Source organism: Rhodamnia argentea, chromosome 4 (genome assembly GCF_020921035.1).
Source record: "Rhodamnia argentea isolate NSW1041297 chromosome 4, ASM2092103v1, whole genome shotgun sequence".
NCBI classification, from domain to species: domain Eukaryota; kingdom Viridiplantae; phylum Streptophyta; class Magnoliopsida; order Myrtales; family Myrtaceae; genus Rhodamnia; species Rhodamnia argentea.
In genome coordinates, this window is record NC_063153.1 from 21,366,333 (window position 1) to 21,391,296 (window position 24,964).

General features: G+C 42.2%; 5 protein-coding genes across 10 annotated transcripts; 2 read left to right on the forward strand and 3 right to left on the reverse strand.

The window, feature by feature from the left end:
• On the reverse strand, positions 1–24,491 carry LOC115741006 (copper transporter 5.1-like). Its single transcript, XM_048277133.1, has 2 exons — positions 23,815–24,491; positions 1–28 (listed from the first exon to the last, which is right to left on the reverse strand). The coding sequence occupies exon 1, from the start codon at positions 24,357–24,359 to the stop codon at positions 23,868–23,870; it is 492 nt and encodes a 163-aa protein (XP_048133090.1). The 5' UTR covers positions 24,360–24,491; the 3' UTR covers positions 1–28; positions 23,815–23,867.
• LOC115741004 (G-protein coupled receptor 1) lies at positions 8–22,945 on the forward strand. 3 transcript variants are annotated; one of them, XM_048277131.1, is made up of 10 exons: positions 8–25; positions 17,314–17,500; positions 18,527–18,558; positions 18,640–18,809; positions 19,900–19,994; positions 20,537–20,638; positions 20,724–20,780; positions 21,228–21,371; positions 21,875–21,945; positions 22,401–22,945. In XM_048277131.1, exons 2-10 carry the CDS (start codon positions 17,315–17,317, stop codon positions 22,507–22,509), a joined length of 966 nt encoding a protein of 321 aa, XP_048133088.1. In that variant the 5' UTR covers positions 8–25; position 17,314; the 3' UTR covers positions 22,510–22,945. The 3 variants fall into 3 exon arrangements, with proteins under 3 accessions (XP_048133088.1, XP_048133087.1, XP_048133089.1); XM_048277130.1 differs by lacking the exon at positions 8–25 and adding an exon at positions 10,351–10,378 and having other exon boundaries at positions 17,246–17,500; XM_048277132.1 differs by lacking the exons at positions 8–25; positions 17,314–17,500 and adding an exon at positions 17,544–18,195 and having other exon boundaries at positions 18,512–18,558.
• Positions 910–4,121, reverse strand: LOC115741001 (endoglucanase 16). Its single transcript, XM_030674689.2, has 8 exons — positions 3,685–4,121; positions 3,313–3,525; positions 2,818–3,018; positions 2,613–2,690; positions 2,178–2,327; positions 1,963–2,071; positions 1,663–1,826; positions 910–1,420 (listed from the first exon to the last, which is right to left on the reverse strand). The coding sequence occupies exons 1-8, from the start codon at positions 3,898–3,900 to the stop codon at positions 1,094–1,096; spliced, it is 1,458 nt and encodes a 485-aa protein (XP_030530549.1). The 5' UTR covers positions 3,901–4,121; the 3' UTR covers positions 910–1,093.
• Positions 4,872–10,239, reverse strand: LOC115741002 (fatty-acid-binding protein 2). 4 transcript variants are annotated; one of them, XM_048277129.1, is made up of 12 exons: positions 9,696–9,766; positions 9,418–9,427; positions 8,687–9,234; positions 8,369–8,591; positions 7,010–7,085; positions 6,807–6,909; positions 6,583–6,651; positions 6,131–6,167; positions 5,973–6,047; positions 5,811–5,862; positions 5,439–5,483; positions 4,872–5,309 (listed from the first exon to the last, which is right to left on the reverse strand). In XM_048277129.1, exons 3-12 carry the CDS (start codon positions 9,169–9,171, stop codon positions 5,212–5,214), a joined length of 1,263 nt encoding a protein of 420 aa, XP_048133086.1. In that variant the 5' UTR covers positions 9,172–9,234; positions 9,418–9,427; positions 9,696–9,766; the 3' UTR covers positions 4,872–5,211. The 4 variants fall into 4 exon arrangements, with proteins under 4 accessions (XP_048133086.1, XP_030530552.1, XP_030530551.1 ...); XM_030674692.2 differs by lacking the exons at positions 9,418–9,427; positions 9,696–9,766 and adding an exon at positions 9,996–10,239 and having other exon boundaries at positions 8,687–9,229; XM_030674691.2 differs by lacking the exons at positions 9,418–9,427; positions 9,696–9,766 and adding an exon at positions 9,964–10,239 and having other exon boundaries at positions 8,687–9,229.
• Positions 13,912–23,446, forward strand: LOC115740928 (serine/threonine-protein kinase RIPK). Its single transcript, XM_030674579.2, has 6 exons — positions 13,912–14,447; positions 14,546–14,681; positions 14,842–14,978; positions 15,100–15,223; positions 15,364–15,665; positions 23,235–23,446. Exons 1-6 carry the CDS (start codon positions 14,061–14,063, stop codon positions 23,331–23,333), a joined length of 1,185 nt encoding a protein of 394 aa, XP_030530439.2. The 5' UTR covers positions 13,912–14,060; the 3' UTR covers positions 23,334–23,446.
• Positions 24,492–24,964: the final 473 nt, after the last annotated feature.

A 24,964-nucleotide genomic window follows, 5' to 3' on the forward strand; every position in this document is an offset into this window, starting at 1 on the left:
AGAGAGAGAGAGAGAGAGAGAGAGAGAGCTTCTTCGGCCAAGTGAAGTGCATGAATGAGTCATCAAAAGCGTTAATTTGCTAAAGTCAAAAGAAAGTTAAAAGAGGTGATTTTATGTATGACATCATAGTTAGCGGCATGTGGTTTAATATACTTGGCGGAAATTGAATGAGAAGTTTTCAAATAAAAAAGTGACAAATGGTTCGGTTATCTCGCTTTCAAAGTCGATATTTTGTTAGGTTACCCAAATATCAAGTAAATCAGTATGTAAACAAGAAATTCTATACTTTCCAATCACCGATAAATAATAATAATAATAATAATAATAATAATAATAATAATACATCATTTGAACTCACTGAAATCATTTTTGCATTTGATTTTATCTTTGAAAAGTCCACGACACCTACATAAATCTACAAATATCTCACCCTTGCCTCCATGACGATTAAGACAACGGGTAGAGGGTTAATGTGAACGGCCCGTTACTATTCCTCACCTTCACAATGTTCCTATAAGTCTCCGCCATGTCCGATCCGAAAAACGGCGATTGTCCGGTGGGTGACTAGCAACTGGTCATACTCGAGGAGTTGCTCGGCGGATCAATTCTAACTCGGGTTAGATCTCGCTCGACCTGCTATGAGCCAACGTGAGGGGCCTGAGCAAAACTATTTGAATCAAAAGTTGGACCCAACGTTGAGAGCATACTTGGATGCTTGCTTAGATCACATAAAAGTTGGAAATTACTCGGCCAACGCTTGTAAGGGTGAAGATTACGCACAAGTCCGAGTTTGGTCGAGCGGGGCGATGGACAATGAGATGAACGGCGGCGGCAGGCCACTGGCGGGGCGAAATGCCGAGGTTTAAGGATTTAAGGCGAGAAGATTGGTAAATACAACAAAGAGAAAATATAATCACCACTGAAACCGCCCCAATTCAAAGGCGCAATCAATTAGCTATTCAAAGTTACATAAGAATAAAATCTACATTCGATAATTCGCCGCCATCGACCTTTTTGCATGTTGGGGGCCGGATCAATGAATACTTTGGTGCATGAACAAATCAACCAATGTGTATATGGTACATGTCTTTGACTATGCATGGCGCGTGGCGAGCTTCGCGAGAGAGCCGATGGCGAGGGAATTGACGTAGGTGCAAGGCTCAGTCATGGAGGACAACCAGCGTTTGTCCTCGAAGAGGTCGTTGCGGTCGGGCCCGCCCATGATTGCGCCGGTGAGCTCGTTGGGGTTGGGGACGTCCGGGGAAAACCATTTCACGAAGCTCATGGGGCAGTTCACCGCCTCGTTGGGGGCTAATATGGGCACGGACGAGCCTCGGTGATGGGGTTGGGTCGGCGGGTTGTTGCCGAAGCCGACCATGTACGATCTTCCTAGCGGGTTATTCCCAAGTAGGTAATCCATCTGCGGGCAATACAAGGTGGAAGTAAGCAAAATCTCCGTTTTCATGGCAGTTTCATCGAGATGGTTCGTTTTCGGTTCCAGGTTTGTTCAGGATATTGACTGATCTTGGGTGGGTGCGATTTACATTGGCATTTGGATGAACCAGCAATCCATCAGAGGTCAATCTCTAGCTCAACACTTAGGTAGATGGAACAGTAGTTGTAAGGAAAGGGAGTAGGCATGGCTGAAGAATCGGTGAGTACCTGTCGCTTGGCGAAAGCCTGGAGGTGCGTGGAGTCGAACTGCTTGTCTCCGCAGACGACTTTCTGGTTGTGTTTGGCTAACGTATCGGCATAGATATCGAACAAGAACGATGTTCCGGTCACATATTGCGTGTTTGCCCCACTCCTCAAATACAGCATGCCTCCTGAAATCGAAGCCCAAAAACTGGTTACTACGTCGCCATGTTGCACTTTTGAGGCAAAGTCCTAATGAAGACTCCCTAAAAGAAGTCGTGCTGAACTTATCACATGCGAGCGAGCGAGAGAGAGAGAGAGTTGCACCTGGGGTGAGGTAAACCTGGTGGTAGGGGCTATCAGGAAGGATTGAGCAGATAAAGCTGTCAGCTTGTGTTTTGAAGTTCTCTAAGGCCTGGTCTCCTCGGAAGTACAGCTGCATTTACAGTGGCCAACGCTCAATAAAAGAAGATGAGCTGAAGTTTTCTCAGTTCCAGAGGAAGAAAAGGAAGCTTTCGGATTGATTCATGGGATGAAGATACCTCTGAGAGAAGAACCTGTGCCCCGGCATACTTGAGGTCCCAGCTAAATTCAGTGACACTAGAAGAGATCGACTCATACTTGATGTAGTCGAGGTACACACTTCTCCTCGTGGCCATGTATAGCCAGGATGCTGCCCACAGAAGCTCATCCTGCAATTTTTCCAGCTCCATGTTAAGCGTCAATTCACTCGTGTTTAATGTCGTTTTGCAGCCGAGAGAGAGAGAGAGAGAGAGGAAATTTCTCGATCACACTCATGCCGTGGATAGAACCGGTCGCTAAGCAAATGGCGAGAGGGACCTATTAAGTAATTCCTGGTTCTGATCAAGGTCACGCGCCATTTGAGGTTGAGTGCATTTGGCTAATCTGAGGTCGGCGATTGATTGAGATAACTAACAAGCTATTGGGACAGAGAGAATGCGAGCGGGTGAGCTTACATTGTAGCCGGAGAACGAGCAGTAGAAGGGGCACTCTCCATCGAAACTTCCTTTGTGAGACTTGGCGAATTGGAATAGCTGCAGATACATAAGCCATACAATATGATCGGATCAAAAAGTGATCAATTAGACATTCACCCCCTGCAAGAACTTTGCACCTAGCACAATCTGAGAATATTAGAACAGCAAATGTGCATTGATGTACCAGTTTGGCTTTATTGAGGAGGCGGCGAGCGTAGGCACGGTCCAAGCGTCTAAAGACCATGGAAGAAGCGGCCATTGCGGCTGCAGTTTCAGCGGCAATTTCTGTTCCTGGAGTGCTCTCGTCGATCTTCAGGACTGTCCTAGCAGTCTGCATATTTTCTGGTCTTACCCAACACTGGTGATCCGGTACTGGGTCTCCGACCTTCGTTCGCCAAACACAACCATCATTGCTTATTCAGCGAGAAATGCGTGATCAACCACTGCTTGTAAACTTGATAAAAACGGCAACTTTAACGTTTAGAACAAGCAGACATCTTTCTCTAGTCCAACAGACTATGCATTATATTTCGAAGAAAGAAACAAGTCGGGCATGTTGCAGACGTTTAAACACGCCGCATTCTTTTACAATGTTAAACTTTTCCGGTGTCAGGCTTTTCCATGGGAGGAGGGAAACTAAAAGGTTCTGATGCATACTCAAATTTTAAAGCGAACGAACCTGCACATATAAACGATTTTTCCTAGAACTGGCCTTGAGGAAATAATCGGTGCCCCATTTGATGGCGGAGCGAACATTCTCCAATTCCCCAGCTGCTTGAAGCTCTTTCTGATAAAATAGAGCAGCCCAAGAGAGGGTGGTGACCGTAAATGCCATGGGCAGTCCGAACTTTACGTTGTCGCCAGCATCGTAATACCCTCCAACAAGGTCCACCTATACAAAGAACAAATTTGAGAGACTAAAATCAGATGAAATTCAAATTTGCACGTCCGTTCTCAATTGACAGGCTTGGAGAGGCAACAGAAACATTGGTTACAGGAACCAATCAATGCTCGAAAACGTTCAAACGAATATCGAAATGCCTAACGATACATTTGCTTCTTTTCCATCGTCAAGCGCAGAATCTCCTCTCCAGGAGGGCCTGTGATTTGGAGGGAGCTTTCCTGATCTCTGAGCCTCTAGGAATATGAGGGACTTGGAGAGAGCGTTTTTGTAATCGAAAGCCGCGTCGACGGCGATGAGAGCAACTTGGAAGAGGACGAGCCACGCCACCGAAATGGCAGCCAATGTTCTAACAGGTACCGCCATGAACAAGAGAGACCTATGCAGAGAAAACTATGAACGGAAAAGAGAAGGGTATAGCGAGAACGTCCTTGAGGAGGGATTTCTTCTTCTTCTTCTTCTTCTTGCCGTTGTTACTAAGTAATGCAGAGGAAGAGAGAGAGAGAGAGAGGCGGTTTTCGGAACAACCATCCGGCTATGTCGTTTAAGGTTAGGAGCTTTGGTTTCTGGTGGAGGGGAAACATAGGAAGGAATCAGTTATTTTCTGTTTGCATTGGAGAATATGGAGTGCTTGAATGTGGGGTCACAAGAGCTGCTGACTGATTTTGACTAACCGTAATTAGGTGCCCCTCAAATTTGTTTGTTTCCTATGGTTGGTGCATATTCAGAGGGGTTCCAGACCTGCTCCAATCTTCCATGGATTTGGAGGAAACAGAGAACCCCTCAAACGTTTCTGTGTATTCTTATGTGGGCGTCAAGATTGAAATTGCTCCGTGATGGACATAATCTCAAAATGAAAAGAAAATTCTCAGTAAACAATTTCCCCCCTCCATGTTTTTCCATTTGATCTTCTTCAAGACATATGGACTCTGCGTGACTGCTCTCGATCACGGTTCGCTCCAGAATATTGCCCCATTGGACGTACTGGCACTAACAATCAACGACATTTGTTGATCGACATGTTTTGTTCGTCGATTCTCGCCTAGCATATTCGATTTCGATACCTCAATATTACTCAAAAGGTAAAGCTTTTCTATATGGTCTTGTTAGTCAAAAGCTTTATATTCCGTTCTGTCCTCTGTCAAACAAAGAGAACCGCATCGACTTGAATTGGAAATCGACTGTGGAGAATCAGCAGTTACAGTAGCAAGAAGCTTGGATTTCCGAAGTGCAGCAATGCATTTTGTCTATCAAAGAAGGTAACCGGAAGAGACTTACATGATACACGCGGCAATCTTTGCTCAGGCACTACGATCCAAGCATCATTTTCAGTAGAGTGAAAAGGCAAGAGCCAAAAAAATTTGAACTTTATATTCAATTTACACCCTGCATCCGACAGTCTTACACCAGCCCTTTCTCCCCCATGCGCCACGAAAATCAATAGGGGAGATTGTATCCCCGAACGACCATCGTAGTCTAAGATCCATATTACATGGGACAAACGAGGTAGAACCGTCTTTCCCAAGTCACGAGACGTTGCTTCATCGATTCCTATCACTGATACAGAAAGGAAAATAAAGGGCGGCGTAGAACCCGTATGCGTAATAGAGGTCCCCAGTCTGGCACACTGGCCCCAATTTGGCGGGGAAAACGAAATGGCCGAATTTCTGAACCAGCTCAGCATCTCATTATGATACCAGCAACATTTTTACCAATCTCTTCTTTTGCAAATTCAGACACTGGGAGATCTCCAATGTACATGTCGAAGAAAGCCCCTGCAAGAGCACACCTGGTTTGTAGACCTATTTATACTATTCAACAACAGGCGCTAATTTGCATCCTCATTTATAGAGCATGACAACTAAGTCACTTGAAATAACTGGGTCAGATAGAGTTCCACTTACTGCACAACTCCCTGCTCTGGACAGTTCCAATCTTGTTGCCTCCAACTGCAAACACAACACAATTAAACCTTGGACTTGCAAAACTAAACCTAAGCAATGGAAGAAACTTGTTCAATGAAACCACCACAACCATAAGGACCAACTAAAGGGAAAATAATATTACAGTGGCACAATTAAGAGAGAGAGAGTGAAAAAATATAAAAAAGTTTTGCTTGACAAATATTGCAGCTATTGCCACAGGGAACAGAGTTTATCGACTTCAAGTTTAGCACTTCAACATTGCTATGAAGTACAACCCCTATTCAGAGCAAAAAATGCAGGTACCGGCATCGAACTTTTTACATTGTTAGTCCTCAATGAATGGTTACTTACTTTCGGTTACTAGATTTCCATCAGCTGTTCGGTGAAAGTCAATAGTTGTTCCCTGCAAAACCAAGCAGTTCGATGATACCTCTTTGACATATCAATATTGTACTGTGTATGTATAAAGATGTACATTTTGTGAGTGCACATGCATGAGTGTGAGAGATTTACCATAGGCAATGGAATATCGCGAGGGAAGATTGATCCAAATTTACTTAGACAATGATAGTCAGTGTTTGGATTTGTCTAAACAAAATGAGATAAAATAGAAGTGTTAGCAATTGTATCATGTGAAGGGCACAGAGGGGGAATCATTCTTTCGCTGGTACCTTTAATAACCGGGCTCGAAGAGACTTCTCAAAGGCACTGCAGAAATTTACAATAAGGATAGATTCATCAATGTGGATTTGTTTTCAGATAGGAGTTTTGACAAGCAGTGCCTATATAAATTGCGTGTGATGATAACCATGTCAACATGAACGGTTTAATATTAGAAATCGTAATATTACTCTAAGGTTCTAATGACACAAAACAATCGAAACTATTTAATGAAGATTACTATCAACTGTTCCGAGTCCACCATCTCATTTGCAGGGGAAAAGGATGATGCTTCTAAGTTTACATGCAACATGCAGATCCTTGCTAATTAATTAGGCAAAGAAAAGTCGGACCATAAGGCAGATAAACTCGGAAAGCGTGACTAAGGTGCAAGTGAATGTATATTTTGACAAGAACAGTTCACATGGTCATTGGCATATATATTGAAAATAATGTAACTTACTCTCTCACAGTGTTGATTTTCATTCCATTGCAATTAACCACAAGCCTCACTGTCATATTAATGTCTTCCCTGCATCAGCTCATGAGGAAAAAAATTTAGAAACCAATCAAAGTATACACATATATGATTCTATATATGTAGTCCTATTCACACATATGCCCTTACAGTTCATGCAGCTGGCATTGTGAACTAGACATCTAATTACATGGCCATTCATATTCTACCTGAGAAGATCCTCATAAAAAGTCTGGCATTTATTGACCTCACTGATTGGCATAGATGCATATTTTGCACCCAGCTTCTTGCAGACAGAGTAAGGATGTATATCTGGGGGAAGCAAAGTATGCAGAGTAGCATATCAACCAAAAACGACATATACATATATAAACACACAAGAAAGGATGAAGTGAAAACTGCAAATACTTACAAAAACCAAATGCATACACCTTCAAAGACTTAATCTTGATTATTTTCATAGATCTGGATCCAGTTCCTACAAGAATCTGAAATGCAAGCAGACCATAAACTGTATAAATAAGCATATGGAAGCACACTTCAGAAGGAAAAGAGCTGCAGAAACTTGGTCAGTATAAAATAAGCTTGACGTCAAGGATGTATTATAATAATAAGACGATGAACTACAAGAGGACTTTCATCTGACAAGAATGAGTACTTTCTATGAGGAGAAGAAGGTATTTCAGGCTCTAGAAACAGCTCAAAAGGCCTAAAGACAAAATGCCTCAATCTCGTAGGCTAAGAACATGAATCTAGGTGGCATATGGTTCTGAAATCGGATCTAAACTAGAAAGTAAACCCCACATGTATTGGATACAAATATTCGGCATTAATAAGCATTGTGATCGAAACTTCGGTAGAGAGATCAGAAAAGTAATCATCAGAGCAGAGATAAGGATCTGAGGAAAACTAAAGGCTTCTCACTCTACTAAAAAACCATTTGTCCTGAGAAAGCATTTCAATCCCAATCTGGGCATTGCATTACATAATAACCCAAAGCCCCCAGCCCCCCATTCCTCCATTTTTCTAATCTCCTCCATTTTCTGCAATGCTACTTTGTGTTATATAAAATAGCAATAGTTTGCAGTCATTGTATACACAATTGCCAACAAAGCCAAGGAAGATCAAGCCCCAAGCAGCTCCTGGGTAAAGCCATCCATTTCTGAAAAAATTGTCCCATTGCTTGGTCCGGAATCTTTATGGTTACCTCTATAGGACAAGCTCCTAATGGACCAATTACCTATTCTATCTGCTTCACTGCCACTACCCACATTCATTGAATTGCCATCAGTTCTATCTATTCCATCACGGCCTCACTCTAACAAGTAAGCAAGTCAACTACCTTACGACTGTTCTTTAATCCATTGTTTGATTTTTTGCCTAATAATAGCCTGAACCTGTAACTTTCACAACTGGTAAACTCATAGACATCTTCAATCCCATTGTTTGTACCCTTTCCAATCTTAAATACACCCAAAGAATCAATCTCCATCTCTAACAACTGACAATCAATGAATAATTACATCCAGTGCTCTCTAGGAATCAGGGGAAAACAGTTTTTCACAACCGAGGAACCTCCAAGTCACATCATCCAAAACCGAGTTTCTTTTTGCCAGCTAGAATCAGGAAGATAGAGCAATTTAACTTCTTTCATACAAATAAAAAGTGCAATGAGTCAAGATGCTCATCAGAATGCTTAGTCGAGACTCGCAGCCTATGATTTGATACAAATACAGAGTGCCAGCTGCCAGCGAAAAAGCTTAGTACTGACCTTTGAAGTCAAATTGCAATTTCTCTCTACAGCCAGTATACTATCCAAAATCATAGGGAACTCGATGCCAGTTCTAGGTTCAACTGCATGTTCTTTCCAGTATAAGTCTGGAACAGAGAGCCCGGAACATCCTCGATTCTCGACCTCGCAGGGTCTTTGATCTGGGCAAATATGACTTCTCACATCAGCACTCCCCGGAAGGACATCAAGTACCTTGGAAGATCTGTAAAAGGCCAATGGAATTGGCAGCCATCTTTTAGAAAGAGAGAGTATTGCAAATGCAACTCCGCCTACAGGCAAGGTGCATAAATGACTTACAAGTTGCCAAATGGTGGCACAAGTACTGCAGCTATCGAGAGCATAGGAAACGATCGGAGCTTGTCTGTCTCTTTGGAAAGGTGTCTCAGGATAAAACTAGCAATTCTGTTAAAGAGCTCAGGGCTAACAAATTCGTTATTTGATGCAGTAGAAGAAATTTGTCTAACTAGCCTAGCAAATCTACAACTTCCACTTTCTGAAGCAGGTAAATTCCCCACAATCCTCTGACCCAAATTTGAAGCACTGCCACTTGCAAACCAATAGACAATAGCATTGGTGACCCTGGAGATGCCATAAAAAGTTTCTTGAAGTGCGACACTTCTGGGGACATGCAGACATCTTGTCTGATGCAGTGAGTTATCCACAAGAGAACTAATTTGAGAACATATATGACTTCCTAAACTATGCAATAGAAAGGGCTCAGTCGGCAAGATATATGGCAATCCTCCATTTAAATCTTTGAAAGATAACCCATTATTCCTCATACTCTGATCTATTTTTCTAAACTCTGCACTCGGATGCCTCAAACTTTCATGTGTTCACCTGCATGAACAGACAATCGGATCAAAGAAATATACGTATTTTCTTGCACAAAATTCTATTGTGACATACAGGAGCGAATTGTCCAATAGGCACGGCTAACTTGTTGCACTTGCAAAGTTCTAGGGCCATGCTATGATCACGGCACTAAAGCACATTAAGCAAAGAAGTAGATCGCAATATCACATAACAATTGTAGTTCAGCAAAAGAAGATATTCCAAGAAAACCTGTAAAAGTTAGCCGTGCTGAATCTCAACAGCAGATCAGAACGCGGCTCCATCGCAGTAATCACAGTTGAAACCCAAATGAAACTCGACGCGAGCGAAACACGACGTAAAAAGAGACAGAGCAAAAAGCAGTCTTTTTCTTCCGCTTCCAAGAATTCAAGAAAGCCAAGAAAAAGAACACCTTTATTTGCACAGAATAAGAAAGAAGAGCGATTTGCGCTCTTTCACGAATCTCTCGAGTGGCATTCACAACAAGGGCGTGCTGAATCTCGACAGCAGATCAGAAACGCAGCCCCCATCACGGTAATCACAAAAATGTACCCCCAAACGAAGCTCAACGCGAGCAAAACACGACGTAAAGAAACAGAGCAAAAAGCAGTCTCTTTCCTCCCCTTCCAAGAATCAAGAAAGCCAAGAAAAAGAACGCCTTCATTTGCATGCAAGAAAACAAAAGCGATCTGTGCTCTTTCACGAATCTCTCGAGTGGCATTCGCATGACATCGACTTACCGGGAAAATGGGAAAGCAGAGCGAATCAAGACCTGAACCGCCAGACGACCCCCACGTGGGTAGACGAGAGAATCGTATTAGGGTTTTCGTTGCATGAGATCGACAGGTCTCGGCCCGTGCTTGAAGCAAACACGCAGCAGAGATTGAGAGAGAAGGGAATATGCTTTGAATATGGAACAGGGGCAAGTAAAAAGAAAAGGCGATTCCAAGCTTTTTCGATGGAGAAAGGCTGGAACTTTGGAAAAAGAAATCGACTTTTCTTAACTAAATTTTGATGGGTTTTCTTCAATTTTGGTTTTTTTGATGTCTCAGTCACGCCTTTTTGCCGCTTGCCAAATCGTTGACCGCGGAAGACGACGAGACGAGACAGCGCCTCTGGCCGTCTCTGTTATACCCTCTCTCTCTCTCTCTCTCTCTCTCTCTCCCGACGTTCTCTGATTTCAAGCCCGTCGATGCGATGCCACGTGGCAAATCAGCTGACAGGTCATTTGATTTCTTCGGACTTTCCAAAATGTATCACGTACACACCTACGTAGTCGCGGTTGCTTGGTATCTTCGCATCAAGAAGTTATAGCATTGCTGTATCAAATGATTGCACAAATTGACACTGGAAAGGATTTCCAATCTGTCCGATAGTATCTTCTTAGATGGAATATTCATTACCAATAGCAACCAACCAAAAAACATTTTAATATGATTCGATTCTTGAGTAGATCTAAAAAGTAATGGACAATTCTCGATTTTCAATTTGTGAAATCGACCATTCATAGGTGGTTTCTCTGTTCCGGGGTAGATTTCAAGGTGGGAACCGATCCACCCCGAAACCAATCATCTCTAACTTGTAAGGATGTAACAGTGTAACGCATGTCATATGATTAATATATATTTTAATGCAAAATGATACGTAGAAGCTCACTATACGAGCGTCGCATGGATGCTAACCCTTCATCATATATTGGTTTTATATATGTCTGTCGAAATTAGTCGAGACCAATGTCCGCATTCCTCGTATCATATGAAATAATGACAAATCTGTAAGAACTCCCAATTTGTGGAACCGGCCTTTCATGGTTGGTTTCCCGATTTCGGGATGGGAATCGATCCATTCTGAAACCAATCACTTCTAACTTGTGCGGGTAATAAGTGTGTAACACGTGTCACGTGATTAAAACATATTTTAAGGCTACGTAGAAGCTCAATATTGTACGAGGGCCACATGGATGCTAATCCTTCGTCATATATCGGTTTATTTAGTACATGTTTGTTGAAATTAGTCGAGATCAATGTCCGCATACATCGTATCAAATGAAATAATGACAAATCTACAAGAACCCCCCCATCCGTTAAATGCATTAGATTAGAAGCTTATTATTTGACATTACTAATACCCGGAAAATGTCAATGTACCTGGACGACATGTGCGTTCGAACCTTCCCATGTACAATGTACGTAATGTGGTCACTATTCATCCGCTTAATATTTGGGTGGTGGTCCTGTGACATTAGTTCTATTTGTTGTTTTCTTGGTTAGACTGTCACATGAATTTTTTTTTTTGGTCGAAAGCTGTCACATGAATTCAATCGCCCATATTTTGGGGGAAAATTATAAAAAAGAATTCTAAACTTATTGCAATTATGCCAATTCGGTCTATTTGACCATTTGGCGTAGGCAAAATTTTAATAACATCTTAATATTTTCTTAATTTTTCAATTGTAAAAAATTATTTTCTTTTCTCTCTTTTTTTGCGAGGGTTGGCAGGAAGCCGGTGGCCATTGGGCGTTTAAGGGTCGAGGTTGGCAAGGGCAGCAGTCCCTCGCCTAGGGGCCAGCCCTAACAAAAAATAAAAGAAACAAAAAGAAGGGGGAAAAAGTATTAAAAAATAAAAAAAACAATTAAAAACTTTAAAAATATTAAAATAATATCAAAAATTTGTGTCACATTAGCTCCGGTAGGCCAAATGGACTAAATTGATATAATTGCAAAAGGTTTATGACTCAATTGGCTCAAAAAAGAAAGGTTCAAAAATGAATTGACACAATTGTAATAGGTCTAGGCCTTTTTCAGTAATTTTCCCAATATTTTGATATTATATGCATTAGGGAGTGGTCGGGTCTATGCCGGATTGACTTGCCGGCAGCTCGAACCATCGCCGGTAAGGTTGCATGAAGTGGGGGCATTTCTAGAACTATGAAAATTGAGCAAGGGCAAAGTTTGAAAAAAAAAATTGCATTTGTATTTTGGAAATGGTCAAAGCACCTCTGGACATGCCTTGGGCTGAAGGCCTTAACAGACATTTGAAAATGCAATTGCATTTTCCCAAAATTCTCAAAAAAATTCTCCAAACGTCATTTGCATTTGTCTAAGGGATTCTGGAGCCCTAAAAGGCGGGCTTTGGCAACGTCGAATCAAACCCAACTCCTATCCCCTTTCATTTATTGTGGGCACAGCATGACTTTAGCAGCTCTTATTAAGGAGATAGGGGCTGTCAATGGATGGTTGTATTAATTTCTTGACACCTTTCAGATTTCGAGTTACGACGTAGGACACGGGGCAAATCGGAACAAGCAATTTTCTTAATGGGTGGAGCCCGCACGGGTCAATTGTTCTCACGTACGAAATGAACAATTCTTAAGGATGGGCCGTGGGGTTGGTACTTAGTCCCGATCCTAGACCCGGCTGGTCCATCGATCTAAAGTCTAGCTTGGCGTTTTCTTAGAATGCTGGAGAATACGACTCGGGGAAAGAGTTCCCTAAAACCACATCACATCACATCACCCGACAGAAGCTGCAAACATTCTCTATTATGATCTCAACCAATCTCCTAAATAGCACTGACAAGCTATACATAAAAAAACACGACACGATATCTTGACACGTTATTTCTAAAAAAAATAAATAGAAAATTTCGATACTTTAGAGCACGTTGTATATACATGAGAAATATCACTTGGTGATTTTCTTCTTCTTCGTTAAGAATTCACGATTAGATTTCTTTGGGATTAGCTAGGAATATTAATTTTGGGGTTCTTGGATGTATGACTTAAATACATATATTTTGATACTGGACTCACGTGCATATCGAAATGGATTGTCGAGATACTGGACTCGCGTGTCGCCGCGTATCCGGAGCACTCACCACTTGTTGGTCGCATGTCAAAGAACATCTACGCTGAGGCTCTCAAAGGGTGTCCGTGTTTCCTAGCCGGTGTCATGTTGCATGCTCGCACAAACGATGTCGTTTGCTGCACAAAAGTGACTTAGTTTCCGTGTTATTACCTGGCATCCAATGTGTATCCACGAAAGAGACGGTCAGAGATTAGATTTTCGTTGTCCGCAAGCTCCTCTGTAACTGCTACACAATGGCAAAATCTGTTCGCGATTTCAGAAGCGGACTATTTGATGGAGGCCGGCCGGTTTTGGCTCCGTCGTCTGATCATGACCGTCTAGCAAGCAAGCTCTTTCGGCTTAAAATAAGAAGCGGGCCTGGCCTACCTTCAAAAGATTTCAATAAACAGGAGACCGGCGCTGCAGAACAGCAAAGCCAAGACCTCCCGGTGTTGATTGCTGGAATCTTGAAAATGGACTTGGCAGGACTTTTCCTGAGCATGGTGGCTAAGCTTTCATTCACTAGATCACTTCTCAGTCCTGAAAACTTTCATGGATGATGTGCATGATGGCGAGCGAAGAAGCATTTCGAAGTCTTCGAAACGAAGTTTGACGACTTGAATTTCGAGTGTGGTATGCGATCGGTTTCCCTTTTTACAATCGAAGCAAACCCCGTCCCAGCGTTACTGGTATGATTTGCTGTAATGATGTGAAGACGTCAAACTACCATTCAAACCTTAAACAAAGAGAGGCAATATGTGTCTTTATGCAAGTAAGGAGCATCCTATTGGTAGTCTCCTGTGGTTTCCCATTGACCCACTTCATTTTCATCTGCTCCCGGGGCCCAAGGAAGAGCTGTTTGAATTATATATGATTCTATGATCCTTCTATGTAGCTACATGCTCTTCTCAAGCATTAACCTATAAATGCTGTCGCTTCGCGGCACCGGAGAATCAAGTTTGAATCTCCTTTTGTAGGATTGGTCGTGCGCGATGATGACATGGAAGAAAATAACCTGGAAATCTATGATCTTTAGCTGCTACAAGACCAAGAGTTCTCAGCCCGAAAGGGACGAACCAGCTACAGAGCGGGGCCACATCGACCGGGTATTGCTTGCTGATGTTTGTAATCCCAGCTTGCAGGTCTCCGTCCATAATCTCTCGGTTTGTCTCGTCAGCTCCAATCTTCACGTATTCACTCTGGCGGAGCTGCGAGCAGCAACCAGTGACTTCTCGTGGAGCAGCTTTCTTGTCGAGGGCGGGTTCGGCCGAGTGCACAAAGGGTTCGTTGCTGACTCGCTCAGGCCTGGACTGGAGGCTCGAGCTGTGGCCGTGAAGCTGCTGAACCTGACCGGGTGGCAAGGCCACAAGGAGTGGCTGGTTTGACACTGCAATTAACTCTCCTTTGCCTTGCACAAATGAATGTTCTAGGTGATCATGAACTCCCTTCTCATTTGGCCAAGTTTGTGCTGTCACAGGCGGAAATTATTTTCCTTGGACAACTCCGGCATCCGCATCTCATCAAATTGATCGGGTGTTGTTGCGAGGACAAGCACCGACTCCTAGTCTACGAGTACATGGAGCAAGGGAGCTTAGAAAATCTCCTCTTCGGTAGTATGTCGCCTAAACAAAAAGTCCTGTCTCGGCTTTTATTTAACTGTCAAAATGACCACATTCGGTGATGTAGAACATAAAACTGCATATGCTTATGCTGTGACTCGATTTCGGCCAACCCGTGATTAACTTACATTTTTTTTTCTCGGTCGGTACGAAGATTGTTTCCCGGCCCTGCCATGGTCAGTCAGGATGAAAATTGCCCTAGGAGCTGCCGAAGGTCTGGCTTTCCTTCACGAAGCAGATAGACCAGTGATATACCGGGATTTCAAAGCTTCAAATATATTGTTGGACTTGGTAAGCATCTCTCTTAGTCCCCTCAATGAACTTAAAACTGCATTTTTCATAAGAAGAAAGATACAAGAGGTTCCTGTTATTGCATAACACTAAATAAACTTGAGCTTTTATCTGTTCAAAGGACTACACGGCCAAATTGTCGGACTTCGGCCTGGCAAAGGATGGCCCAGAAGGAGACGACACGCACGTCTCGACACGAATCATGGGCACACCAGGCTATGCAGCCCCGGAGTACATCCGGACAGGTCATATTCTATCCCGACCCAACTTTTCTCCTACAATATAACATGGCCATACCCTAACAACTTAGACTTCCTGCTGCTGCATCATGTCGAGCTTCTCGCTCTAATGCCTGCGCGAAACTGCTAACTGAACCCACTTGCAGGTCACTTGACAACGATGAGCGACGTGTACGGCTTCGGGGTGGTCCTGCTGGAGCTCCTCACGGGCAAGATGGCGATGGACAAGACGCGTCCCCGGCGAGAGCAGGACCTCGTGGAGTGGGCGAGGCCGATGCTGAAGGATCTGAGCAAGCATGAGCGCGCCGTCATGGACCCGAGGCTCGAAGGGCAGTTCTGCACCAAGGGGGCCCGGGTGGTGGCTGTGTTGGCCTACAAGTGCCTGAGCCACGACTCAAGCAAGAGGCCCAGGATGAGTCAGCTGGTCAGGGTCCTGGAACTTCTTCAAGCAAAGTAAAACAACCGAAAATTGATCGAATTGCATGAAACCTTGTAGTCAATTATTTAAGAGTACAAGGTGTTATCTGATGGTCTCCGACATGTATAAAACACACAGGACACGGCAATCATGAGGTTGCTTCGGACATGTTGCAGTCCAAGGCTCCAAGCTGATGTCTCTCACTTTCTGAGTTTTCAACAGAAAGTCTGCATTTTTTTTTTGGCTGGTTATGGTCATTCACATTATCATTTATGGGTGAATGCATTGTAAGTCTTATTTTCTGAATATATCTGCAATCTTTATACAGTAAAATGGCGGAGTAAATACCATTCATTTCTTATTGGATGCGACGACATGTCGTCCGTTGCCATCAAACGATAACTCGATAAATCTATGTTGCTTCAATCGGATTTTGTTACATTTGTATCAGAAAAAGTAAAACTTGGCTATAATCTTAAAGAATTTGATGGTTCTTAACCTCTTGGGAAATCAAGAAAGATCACTTGCCTTTTCTTCTTGATGAGCCAGCTCATGAAAGGGCAATTCAGTTTTTTTTTTTTATTGTCTTTATTTTAGTGTCTGTTGCAAAAGAAAACTTAGTTCCTAAGGCAAACAGGAAAAGCATGAATAAACTAATCAAAGGACAAACATTTCAATTGTAAAGAAGGTGAAATATGTGGACACCGCTGATTGGATATATAATGAAATGATTTTTCATTAATGTCTTTTTTTATTTGCAACTTTCTTCGACTTTTTCATTCATACAACTTGGCTAAAAATAGGAAAAATTTCAAATAGGAGCTCGAAATAGACTCATTTTCTTAAATAAAGGTCTAAAGTGTCATTGTTGTCTCGAATAAAGGCTTAAAATGACCATGATTGTTTCAAGTAAGGGTTTGACCTAGCCTACTGGCCAACCGAATATTTCAGCAGGTCAAGGCATTTTCGTCAAAATACAATTTTAACCAAATTTTTAATTAAATTGATTTAAATATTAAAAAGTGAAAAAAAAAGAAGTGTGTTTTCTTCTTCTTTTTTTACTTTTAGTTTAAAAATAGAAAAAAGGAAAAAAAATAAAGAAAAAATAAAAATAAAAATGATGAAAATGCCCCTTAGCATTCAATAAATCAGGCCTCTCTTTTGAACTAATACAACCATTTCAAGCTCCGATTTGAAATAATATCTATTTCATGCCCTTATTTAAGACAATTATGGCACTTCAAGCCATTAATTAGTAAATGATGACACTTCAAACTCTTAATTGAAATTTTCTCCTAAAAATATTTTAAAATTTATGAGAACCGACTAGAAAACCACATGTAAATTTTGTTTTGAACGATTTCTCGGGTGTTTTAGAGAGAGAAAATGTGATGGTCGAATCGGATCATCTTCACAAGAATATTTTTTTTATTATTACACAAGAACAAATGTTGTGAAAAATCTAAACTAATTTTTAGTAGCCCAACTTATTCAACCATTGTCCAGATACTTCCTTTTAGGAAAATATTGCTAATTTCCTCTTTACCAAAAAAAATTCCAAATTTTCTCAGAGCAATCAAAACCTCTCCGGTTCGACACGTTCTCTCTCGTTTTCCCGGAAACCCAAGTACCGGGAAATAGAAAATCCACGAGATCACTGATCGGAGGGGCGGAGAGGGATGGTGAGCGCAGGGCAAGCGGCGGGCGGGAATCTGAGCCTCCACGATCGCGAAATCCTGACCTCGGTGAATGCGGTTGCGTCGAGCTTTTCGCTTCTGGGCTCGGGCTTCATTGTGCTCTGCTACGTCCTCTTCAAAGAGCTCCGCAAGTTCTCCTTCAAGCTCGTCTTCTATCTCGCGCTCTCTGTAAGGCCGTTGCTTCATTCGCCATGTTTTGTCCTTCTTTCCCCGCCGTCCCCGTGCTTCTTATGGAGAACTTGAGGCTTCTTTTTTTTCCATTTTCATGTCGAAATTCCTCCGGTTCGTTCGATCGGGAGGGTTCGCGCGTAACTGAATTGAGGTTCGAATCTGATTTTTGTCGTCTTGTCGCTGAGTGAGGGGAGTGAAGTGGTGATGTTCCGGTTAGATCTCGCGAGTTAGCTAATGAGTATTTGCTTTTTGTTTTTCGAGGCGCGCGGATTTGTTTTCAAGTTTGTCGCGGTAGTAGAGATTGAGTATGAGTTCGATAAGAGAGGAACGGCTGTGTGTCATTTGTGACTTTGTGGAAGATGAGCGTAATGATTGGATTTTAGGTGTGGCGGAGGTTCATGAGCTTGTAGCATTCTAACTTGTAAATTTTCTCTCGTTCGTGACTCTGAGCTTTGACTTCATTTTAAGGTTCGTGTTCCTGAGGTACTACCTCGTCCTTCAATATTTGCACCACAATTTACAGAAAGCTGAGCTCGATTTCGTGTGGTTTGGTGATTTGACTTTGTAGTTTGGTATGAAACTAGAAAGGCAATAAATGCTATTTCTCGAATAGGATGCAGTTAGATGCAAGAAATTTTGGTGTCCGTCAGCTATAGATGCGTGTGTGGTGATTATCTTTGTGACATTGAACTTGGAGAGGACACCCTACATTGCATTCAATAATTACAATCTGCTTTTCCTTGACTGAATGCAAGTAATATCTCCTTTGCTGAGTCTATTTTGCGAGGGAGCCAAGCCAACTGAAGTTTGATTACTCTACGAAAATGTGCTCCTACTTTGATCCGAAGTCACCTGCTATGCCCTCACCTCTATATGCTTGTCTGTGGAAGATATGATAAACTCGTGTGTGTTTTCACTAAGAGAGTAGGGAAAATTTACAGGGAAAGTTATTTTTCATTTCATCATGATTTGAAGGCAACAAGTGCGCTCTTGTTCTAACATATAGCATGATGTTTGTGCCAGGATATGCTTTGCAGTTTCTTCAACATAATTGGGTGAGCTACACATGTTTACCTATTTAAATTTTCATTTGTTTTATCTAGTGCATCACCTTAGATGTTGTGGTTTTATTGCAGTGATCCATCCAAAGGATTCTTCTGTTATGCTCAGGGCTATACCACCCACTTCTTTTGTGTGGCATCCTTTCTTTGGACAACAGTAATTGCATTTACTCTTCACCGAACGGTTGTTAGACACAAAACGGATGTTGAAGATTTGGAGGCTATGTTTCACTTGTATGTATGGGGTATGGATTTGTTAGCTCCAATGTTCAGACTTAGAGATTTTAAGTGGCTTGCTGAGACATATTTGGACTGTGACTATGTTTCTTAGCTCATATGTTTGTGCTATGGTTTTTGTTAGAAAAGGTACAAATTTTTGTCAAAAAGATCTTTTTTCTCTGTCTTCAGCATGGAAGACTGATTGTCTGCCAGCTAATTCTTCTATTCTATAGTCATAGTAATTGGTGCATTGCCCCTAGAAGCATTTACAGTATTTGTCAGGACCATTTACTATCTGAATTATTCCTTAACTTCCTGGGGACAATGTTTTTGACATTTTAATTGGAATGGAGAGGAGATGAGACAACGTTTTTGTAGAAAATCTTAGCTTAGGTGCTTTTGGTGGTTCTCCTATATCCTCTTTGATGACCTATGCCTTGTAGAAGTGATGTGATCTGACCACCGATTGCATAGAGCCCTGCAGTAGCCACTAATGAAAGAATTGGGGAAAGTATAGGGAAAGGTCTCCTCAAACTTAGAGTGGTTCATTTTGGGGGCAAGATGCTTTGGAGGAAGGACAGTTTTAAGAATCGAGTAACTGAGTTGAGTTGCCAGTTTAGGTAGTTGTGCTTTGCGTTGTAAGTCAAATTCTATGACTTGCAGTTAGAAGTAGCATAATATTGAGGCCGACTTTCCCTGACTAGAAAAGTGGGCTTCACAAAGCTGATTTCTATGATAGATTATTTCATTGATGTTGAGGTAGCATATAATTTGTACAATGGAATTGCTGCGCTGAAGCTCAGCTTCCAGTTAACCTACCATATTTTTCAATAAGGATTGTATGGCATGGCTCAAATAAGTACCAGTGACACTCTAGATGAAGGTTGAACAAAGAAATTAATCGATGGAGCAGAATATGAGTGGATGATGTAGTTCATCTAACTGTTCTGTAACTCTACTGCAGCACATTAGTGAAGCTTCAAGTAAGAAATTGGAAGACAGTAATAGATTGATGTGGTTCTAGTAGGCTGACGACATACTTGGACTTCTCTCGGTCTTGGCTGCTGCGATGGGCCTGCATTGGAGCTCATATGTCTGTTCGTTTCCTTGTGTCAGGCACATCCCTGGTTATGACCATCATACGCTCTATTGGCAATGATCACGGGGATTTAGGTGCATGGTGTTGGTCACAAACGGGGCGCACAGGAAAGGCAAGCTTTCAAAGACATTAATAAGTTCTGCCACAGTATCGCTTTTTTTTCTTTATTTTTCCCTTGCCTCGTAAATACAACCACTCGTTGCCCAAATGATTGTTTACTGGAGGGGCCCCCTGTCCCATATGAAGATAAAGCAAAGAATGCTAAATTCAATTCGACTGTCTTACTGGTTTGGAAACAGCAGTTCTAGGTCTTTATATATCTACAGTTATAGCAAATGGGCACTAAAAAAGCTAGGAAATCAAGCAGATGCATTCAAAGCTCTATTTTTTCCTGTATTGTTGCAGTTGTCCTTGAAAAGTTGAAATCATTGTCATCTGGTAGATAAGGCATACTCTCATGTATGCGGAGACAGATTTTAAGATACACTTAATAAGTTTCAGTTACTAATCAGCGGTAATATGTATGAATTGAGGCTTGCGCTATTTAGCATGAGATTTTTAGGCATCTGTTAGAATGAAGATGCCTGAGAGTGTATGTATTCCTTCATAATGTTAGGTTGTATACAATTGACACCCTTCCTCTTTTGGCTACAGGCAGTCCACTTCATAACGTTTTATGCGCCACTCTGGGGAGCAATCCTTTATAATGGTTTTTCATACTTTCAAGTGATACGCATGTTAAACAATGCCACACGTGTATGTACATATATGTACATATATTATTTAAGAAAGTAGCACCATTTAGTTCAGAACAGGCTAATGCTCCTTTTGAAATATGTAGATGGCAGTTGGCATGTCAGATCGAGCATACCACTCAGATGCAAGACCTGATATGAAGGTATGCTGTGCATGGCAAATTAAACGTACATGCTTGGTAGGGTTTAAACAGTCTAAAGGAAGAATGTGCTAACAGACAATTATGCTTAGACCATTCACTGTACATTAGATATGTGAGATCTCACCTAGTCTTATGTCTTTAAGAGTGTTCCCAAACTATGTGGATCGGTTCGCTGCCGATTCTCTGGCTAGGGACATGAGTGGCTTCTACCTGTATTTAGATTCTAGAGAGCTCAGTTGCTTTATCTGTTCTTCGCCAATTTGGACATTGTTGATGAGAATAAAAAGAACTGTAAAGAAATGATCATTGCAAATGAATTCTTTCCTTGACGTTTTACCTACCTTAAATTTATGTTTGTGATGATTGGTTAATGTTTTATCCCACAATCATTTGATCAAATGGAAATTGATGTGCCCAATATGTCTTCTGCATCATGCGTCTTCACAGGCTTTGAACAGGTGGGGATACTATCCGCTCATTCTGATAGGATCGTGGACCTTTGGTACAATCAATCGGATACATGACTTCACTGAACCTGGACATAAGATCTTTTGGCTGTCTCTTCTTGATGTTGGCACTGCTGCTCTGATGGTAATCCTCATTGGCCTTGAGCTTTACTCCACTAGCTGTTTGAATCGATATTTAGTGGGAAATATGGGGAAGTACTCTTCTCGTAATTTCTTGTCTATCTGCAATCTGTGGGGGTTCATTTAAGGTTTTGGGACAAGGCTGCTCATACGAAGTTCCTTTATCTATTTAATGAACTTTTTGACCTTGTATGAAATCTGGGAATGCATGCCTGGACAAAGACTTCTGCAATATGAGAGAGCTAAATTAAGATATACGTTCAATATTAAACGGTCCTGAATAATCTACTCTTCCTATGAGCATTCATAGGCATGATCATAACAAGATGTTTCTGAGATGGAGTGCTCAGATGATCAAGATGTAGTTACTTCCAAGTGTAAAATCTGGTTTTGCGTCTGAAAGCATAGTATTGTTGATAACAGTAACAGAGTGGGCCTGCTTCTAAAGTGGAACTCATCTTTTGATAAACAGCAAAATAAATCAGTTATTTTTCTCTTTTCATTTAGGGCCTGTTCAACTCAATAGCATATGGCCTGAATTCTTCGGTGCGACGGGCGATTCGCGAGAGATTGGATCTGTAAGTCCTTGTCCCCTCTTCTTTTGGCCGTCAACAAGGTCCTTGTCACTAATTTTCATGCCTATGAAAATTACAAAAGAATAACCACAAAGCAATTGATTGTTTGATTAAACTCAACCGTTAGTCTAATATCAGTAGTAGGAACACAAAAGGGGGGTCCATGAACAATTCATAAATGAGGTGATTTATCTTGTAATGGAAATCGGTGGGCCGGGGAAATTTGATCTCCATGTTTGCATGGAAAAGGTTACTTTGGAAATATATGGTTTAAACTGGGAAACCTCCTATTTTTAACGGTACTCTTTGGTCGATACTACAGCTACAGCGTTTGCTGATTATCTTTGTTGTTTCTATTCTCAATGCCAACAAATCTTTATTTTCTATACTTGTGTTGACACTGTTTTGTAAGTAGTAAGGTATTTATTTCCTATATATGGTTGTATTTCCATTTTCAGAGTAATCTGGCCAGAGATGATTAGGCCATGGTTGCCTAACAGTTCAAGGATCAGAAACCAACAGCAAGAGAGTGAACTGGTGTCATTGAAAATCCAAGATCCGCACTGACGATTTCAAGACTATTCCATTTTCTTCGGCAATGGATTGAGTAAGCTGCGAAGCTACCGCATTTGACACCCCATCAGACTGATTCGAAGGTCCAGTAGATGTTCACGGGACAGACCTTTTCTTTTCTTTTTTTCAATCGAACACCTAGTAATTTTTTTGTGAAGAAGGGGTGGCGTCGGCTATTAGCAACCGTTTAGTTGCAATATTGTATATTAGGAAGGTACAAGCCCTTTTTGCGATCGTGATTCCTTCCGCTAGGGACTTGGGTTTCGGTTCCCCGTTTTGTAGGTCGATTTGTACAGTATTCTCTCCTCTCACCATCTGTTCCGATCATATTCTTTCCACAACAGACTTGATCCCTGATTAGAGTAACTTCTTCCAAATCCGTCTAACGACCGTTGTTTCTGTCGGAGTCCCATGTTCTTTTTTTCCCCTTATTTCTCTCTCTTTTGGCTTTTGGAGATAGCAGTTCGAGCCCAATTCATCTTCCCCGAGTATCGGAATCACTTCATTACCGTCACCGCGACACGTTCGTTAATCCGAGTACGTTATGTTTTCTTGGATATTCCTCTCTTCCGTGAAGAGCTGGGTAGGAGGATGCTATTCTTGTATCACGAATTATAGATTATGCTTTGTCGTGTGGAGTTATATGACGAACCTTCGGCCTCCAGCTTCTCCTTTTTGTATAATTTTGTTTATAGCTAAAGCTCAAATTCCATTAACAGACAGGGGACGTTGCTTCCTACTTTAGCTTAAAATATAGAAAGCCACTGATCTGGGCCGTCGCATTTAATTACTCGGATCGGGGCAAATCCCAGAACTGACGCTCCATCAATGCTCCTCTCGAATTTCCCGTTCCAGGCTTCTTCACCCCAAAAGGAAAATTGAAGTCTTGGAGCATGGGAATCCTCAACTGGGTATAACTTCTCCAGCTGCAAGACTTCTGTCGTTTCCGAGGCAAATAAATACGGCAAAAACTGAAGAAAAGAAAAGGAAAAAGAAAGAAGAGATAATTCCGAAAACTGAAAAAAAAAAAAAAAGGTCCCAAAGCGAACTGAGCATCCTGCATAAAGTCAAAGATGGACACAACCAAAACGAGATAGAAGAACAACAGAAAATTCGATACTTTCAGTTGAGCCTCGTTTCGCTTTTCAGGCAAAGCCCCATAACACTTACAATTTGCCACGAAGGCCCTCATCGGAAGATCCGACGCCAATCACCACCAACGTAAAAAAAAAGGAAAAAAGAAAGAATTAAAAATCGATTATACAGGGGAAAAAGGGAAAGTTCCAATTCATCGTCTTCATGATTTACATGGTGATGTTACCTTAACCTTATCGAATAAGAAAAGCTTAAGCCTAGGCACACGCGCAGGGATTATCAGCGACGGCCCTCACCGTCGTCACGGCGTCGTCGCTCCCGCTCCGGAACACCAGATACCCAACCCCCAGCCCGCACACCACGCTCAGAAACACCCCTCCGTTGAACGACATCACCGCCAGCATCAGCAGGTACCCGATCGCCGCGTTCACCCCGAACAGCACCCCCCCTCCCACCCGGGCCGCCGTCCACCTCTTCCCGCCGGCCGACGCCGTCACCTTCGAGCGGAGGAACGGCGTCTCGAGCGGGGCCTCCGAGGCGGCGGCGTCGGCGTCGGAGGGGGGCTTGGCGGCGGCCTCGGCGGAGGAGGCGAGCTTGAGGCGGACGCGTCGGTCCTCCATGAACTGGTAGAAGGCGGAGGCGAGGAAGCAGGCGACGAGGGTGAAGGCGTAGCTGGTCCACGTGGTGGTCTGCCACGACTCCACCAGGAGGGTCACCTCCTTGCTCCAGTAAAACGTCATATGCATCATCTTCTTCTCCCTCTCCTTACAAGCTTTCCTCGCAGTGGTTTCGACCCAGAAGAAGAAGAACGAGAAGCTTCTAGAGAGAGAGGGGGGGTTTGCCTTGAAGATGAATTTGGTTTCGCTTTGGAGAACGACAATGGTGGTAAAGATGAAGAGAGAAAGAACAACAAGAAAGAAATGGTGTCGCGTGTTTTGGTTGGTGTAGTACTGTTTTTTTTTTTTTTTTCATCTTTTCTTCCCCGAGTTGGCCACAGGAGGAAGAAAAAAAAGAAAAGCGTTGCCTTTCCGACGATGATGGGGGTGGATTGGGTTATATTTACAATTTGACCCCTAAGGTTTGCCGTTATTTACGGTTCCGCCCGCCCGTAAGGTGGAGGGACTCTAGGGGCTGGGAGGGAAATTAACCAAAATTAGGAGGGTGGGCCCGGCTCATGCAATTGTTTAAAAGAATTTGGTGGTGCTAACGAGGGCGGGACGGTCTTTTCCGTCTTCTTGGTTGGTTGGACTAGCTGTTGGGGAGTGAAAATATAAAAATAAATAAAAATAAAAATAATAATAAATAATTAAAAAAATTGAAAGGATGAGGTCGAATATGGTACGTAGTTCGAACT

What these genes read in the sequence shown, in the direction of transcription:
- LOC115741002 (XM_030674692.2), bottom strand. Translation starts at nt 9,171, where the DNA reads ATGAGGAATAATGGGTTATCTTTCAAAGATTTAAATGGAGGATTGCCA. An exon ending in GGTGTATGCATTTGGTTTTT is followed by an intron (nt 6,910 to 7,009) that starts GTAAGTATTTGC and finishes TGCTTCCCCCAG; the next exon opens with ATATACATCCTTACTCTGTC. An exon ending in TTCGAGCCCGGTTATTAAAG is followed by an intron (nt 6,048 to 6,130) that starts GTACCAGCGAAA and finishes CATTTTGTTTAG; the next exon opens with ACAAATCCAAACACTGACTA.
- LOC115741004 (XM_048277131.1), top strand. Translation starts at nt 17,315, where the DNA reads ATGGTGAGCGCAGGGCAAGCGGCGGGCGGGAATCTGAGCCTCCACGAT. An exon ending in GTTTCACTTGTATGTATGGG is followed by an intron (nt 18,810 to 19,899) that starts GTATGGATTTGT and finishes TCCTTGTGTCAG; the next exon opens with GCACATCCCTGGTTATGACC. An exon ending in ATGCAAGACCTGATATGAAG is followed by an intron (nt 20,781 to 21,227) that starts GTATGCTGTGCA and finishes GCGTCTTCACAG; the next exon opens with GCTTTGAACAGGTGGGGATA.
- LOC115740928 (XM_030674579.2), top strand. Translation starts at nt 14,061, where the DNA reads ATGATGACATGGAAGAAAATAACCTGGAAATCTATGATCTTTAGCTGC. An exon ending in CAAATATATTGTTGGACTTG is followed by an intron (nt 14,979 to 15,099) that starts GTAAGCATCTCT and finishes ATCTGTTCAAAG; the next exon opens with GACTACACGGCCAAATTGTC. An exon ending in GGGTCCTGGAACTTCTTCAA is followed by an intron (nt 15,666 to 23,234) that starts GCAAAGTAAAAC and finishes TTCCATTAACAG; the next exon opens with ACAGGGGACGTTGCTTCCTA.
- LOC115741006 (XM_048277133.1), bottom strand. Translation starts at nt 24,359, where the DNA reads ATGATGCATATGACGTTTTACTGGAGCAAGGAGGTGACCCTCCTGGTG.
- LOC115741001 (XM_030674689.2), bottom strand. Translation starts at nt 3,900, where the DNA reads ATGGCGGTACCTGTTAGAACATTGGCTGCCATTTCGGTGGCGTGGCTC. An exon ending in ACGATGGAAAAGAAGCAAAT is followed by an intron (nt 3,526 to 3,684) that starts GTATCGTTAGGC and finishes TTCTTTGTATAG; the next exon opens with GTGGACCTTGTTGGAGGGTA. An exon ending in AGGCTTTCGCCAAGCGACAG is followed by an intron (nt 1,421 to 1,662) that starts GTACTCACCGAT and finishes TATTGCCCGCAG; the next exon opens with ATGGATTACCTACTTGGGAA.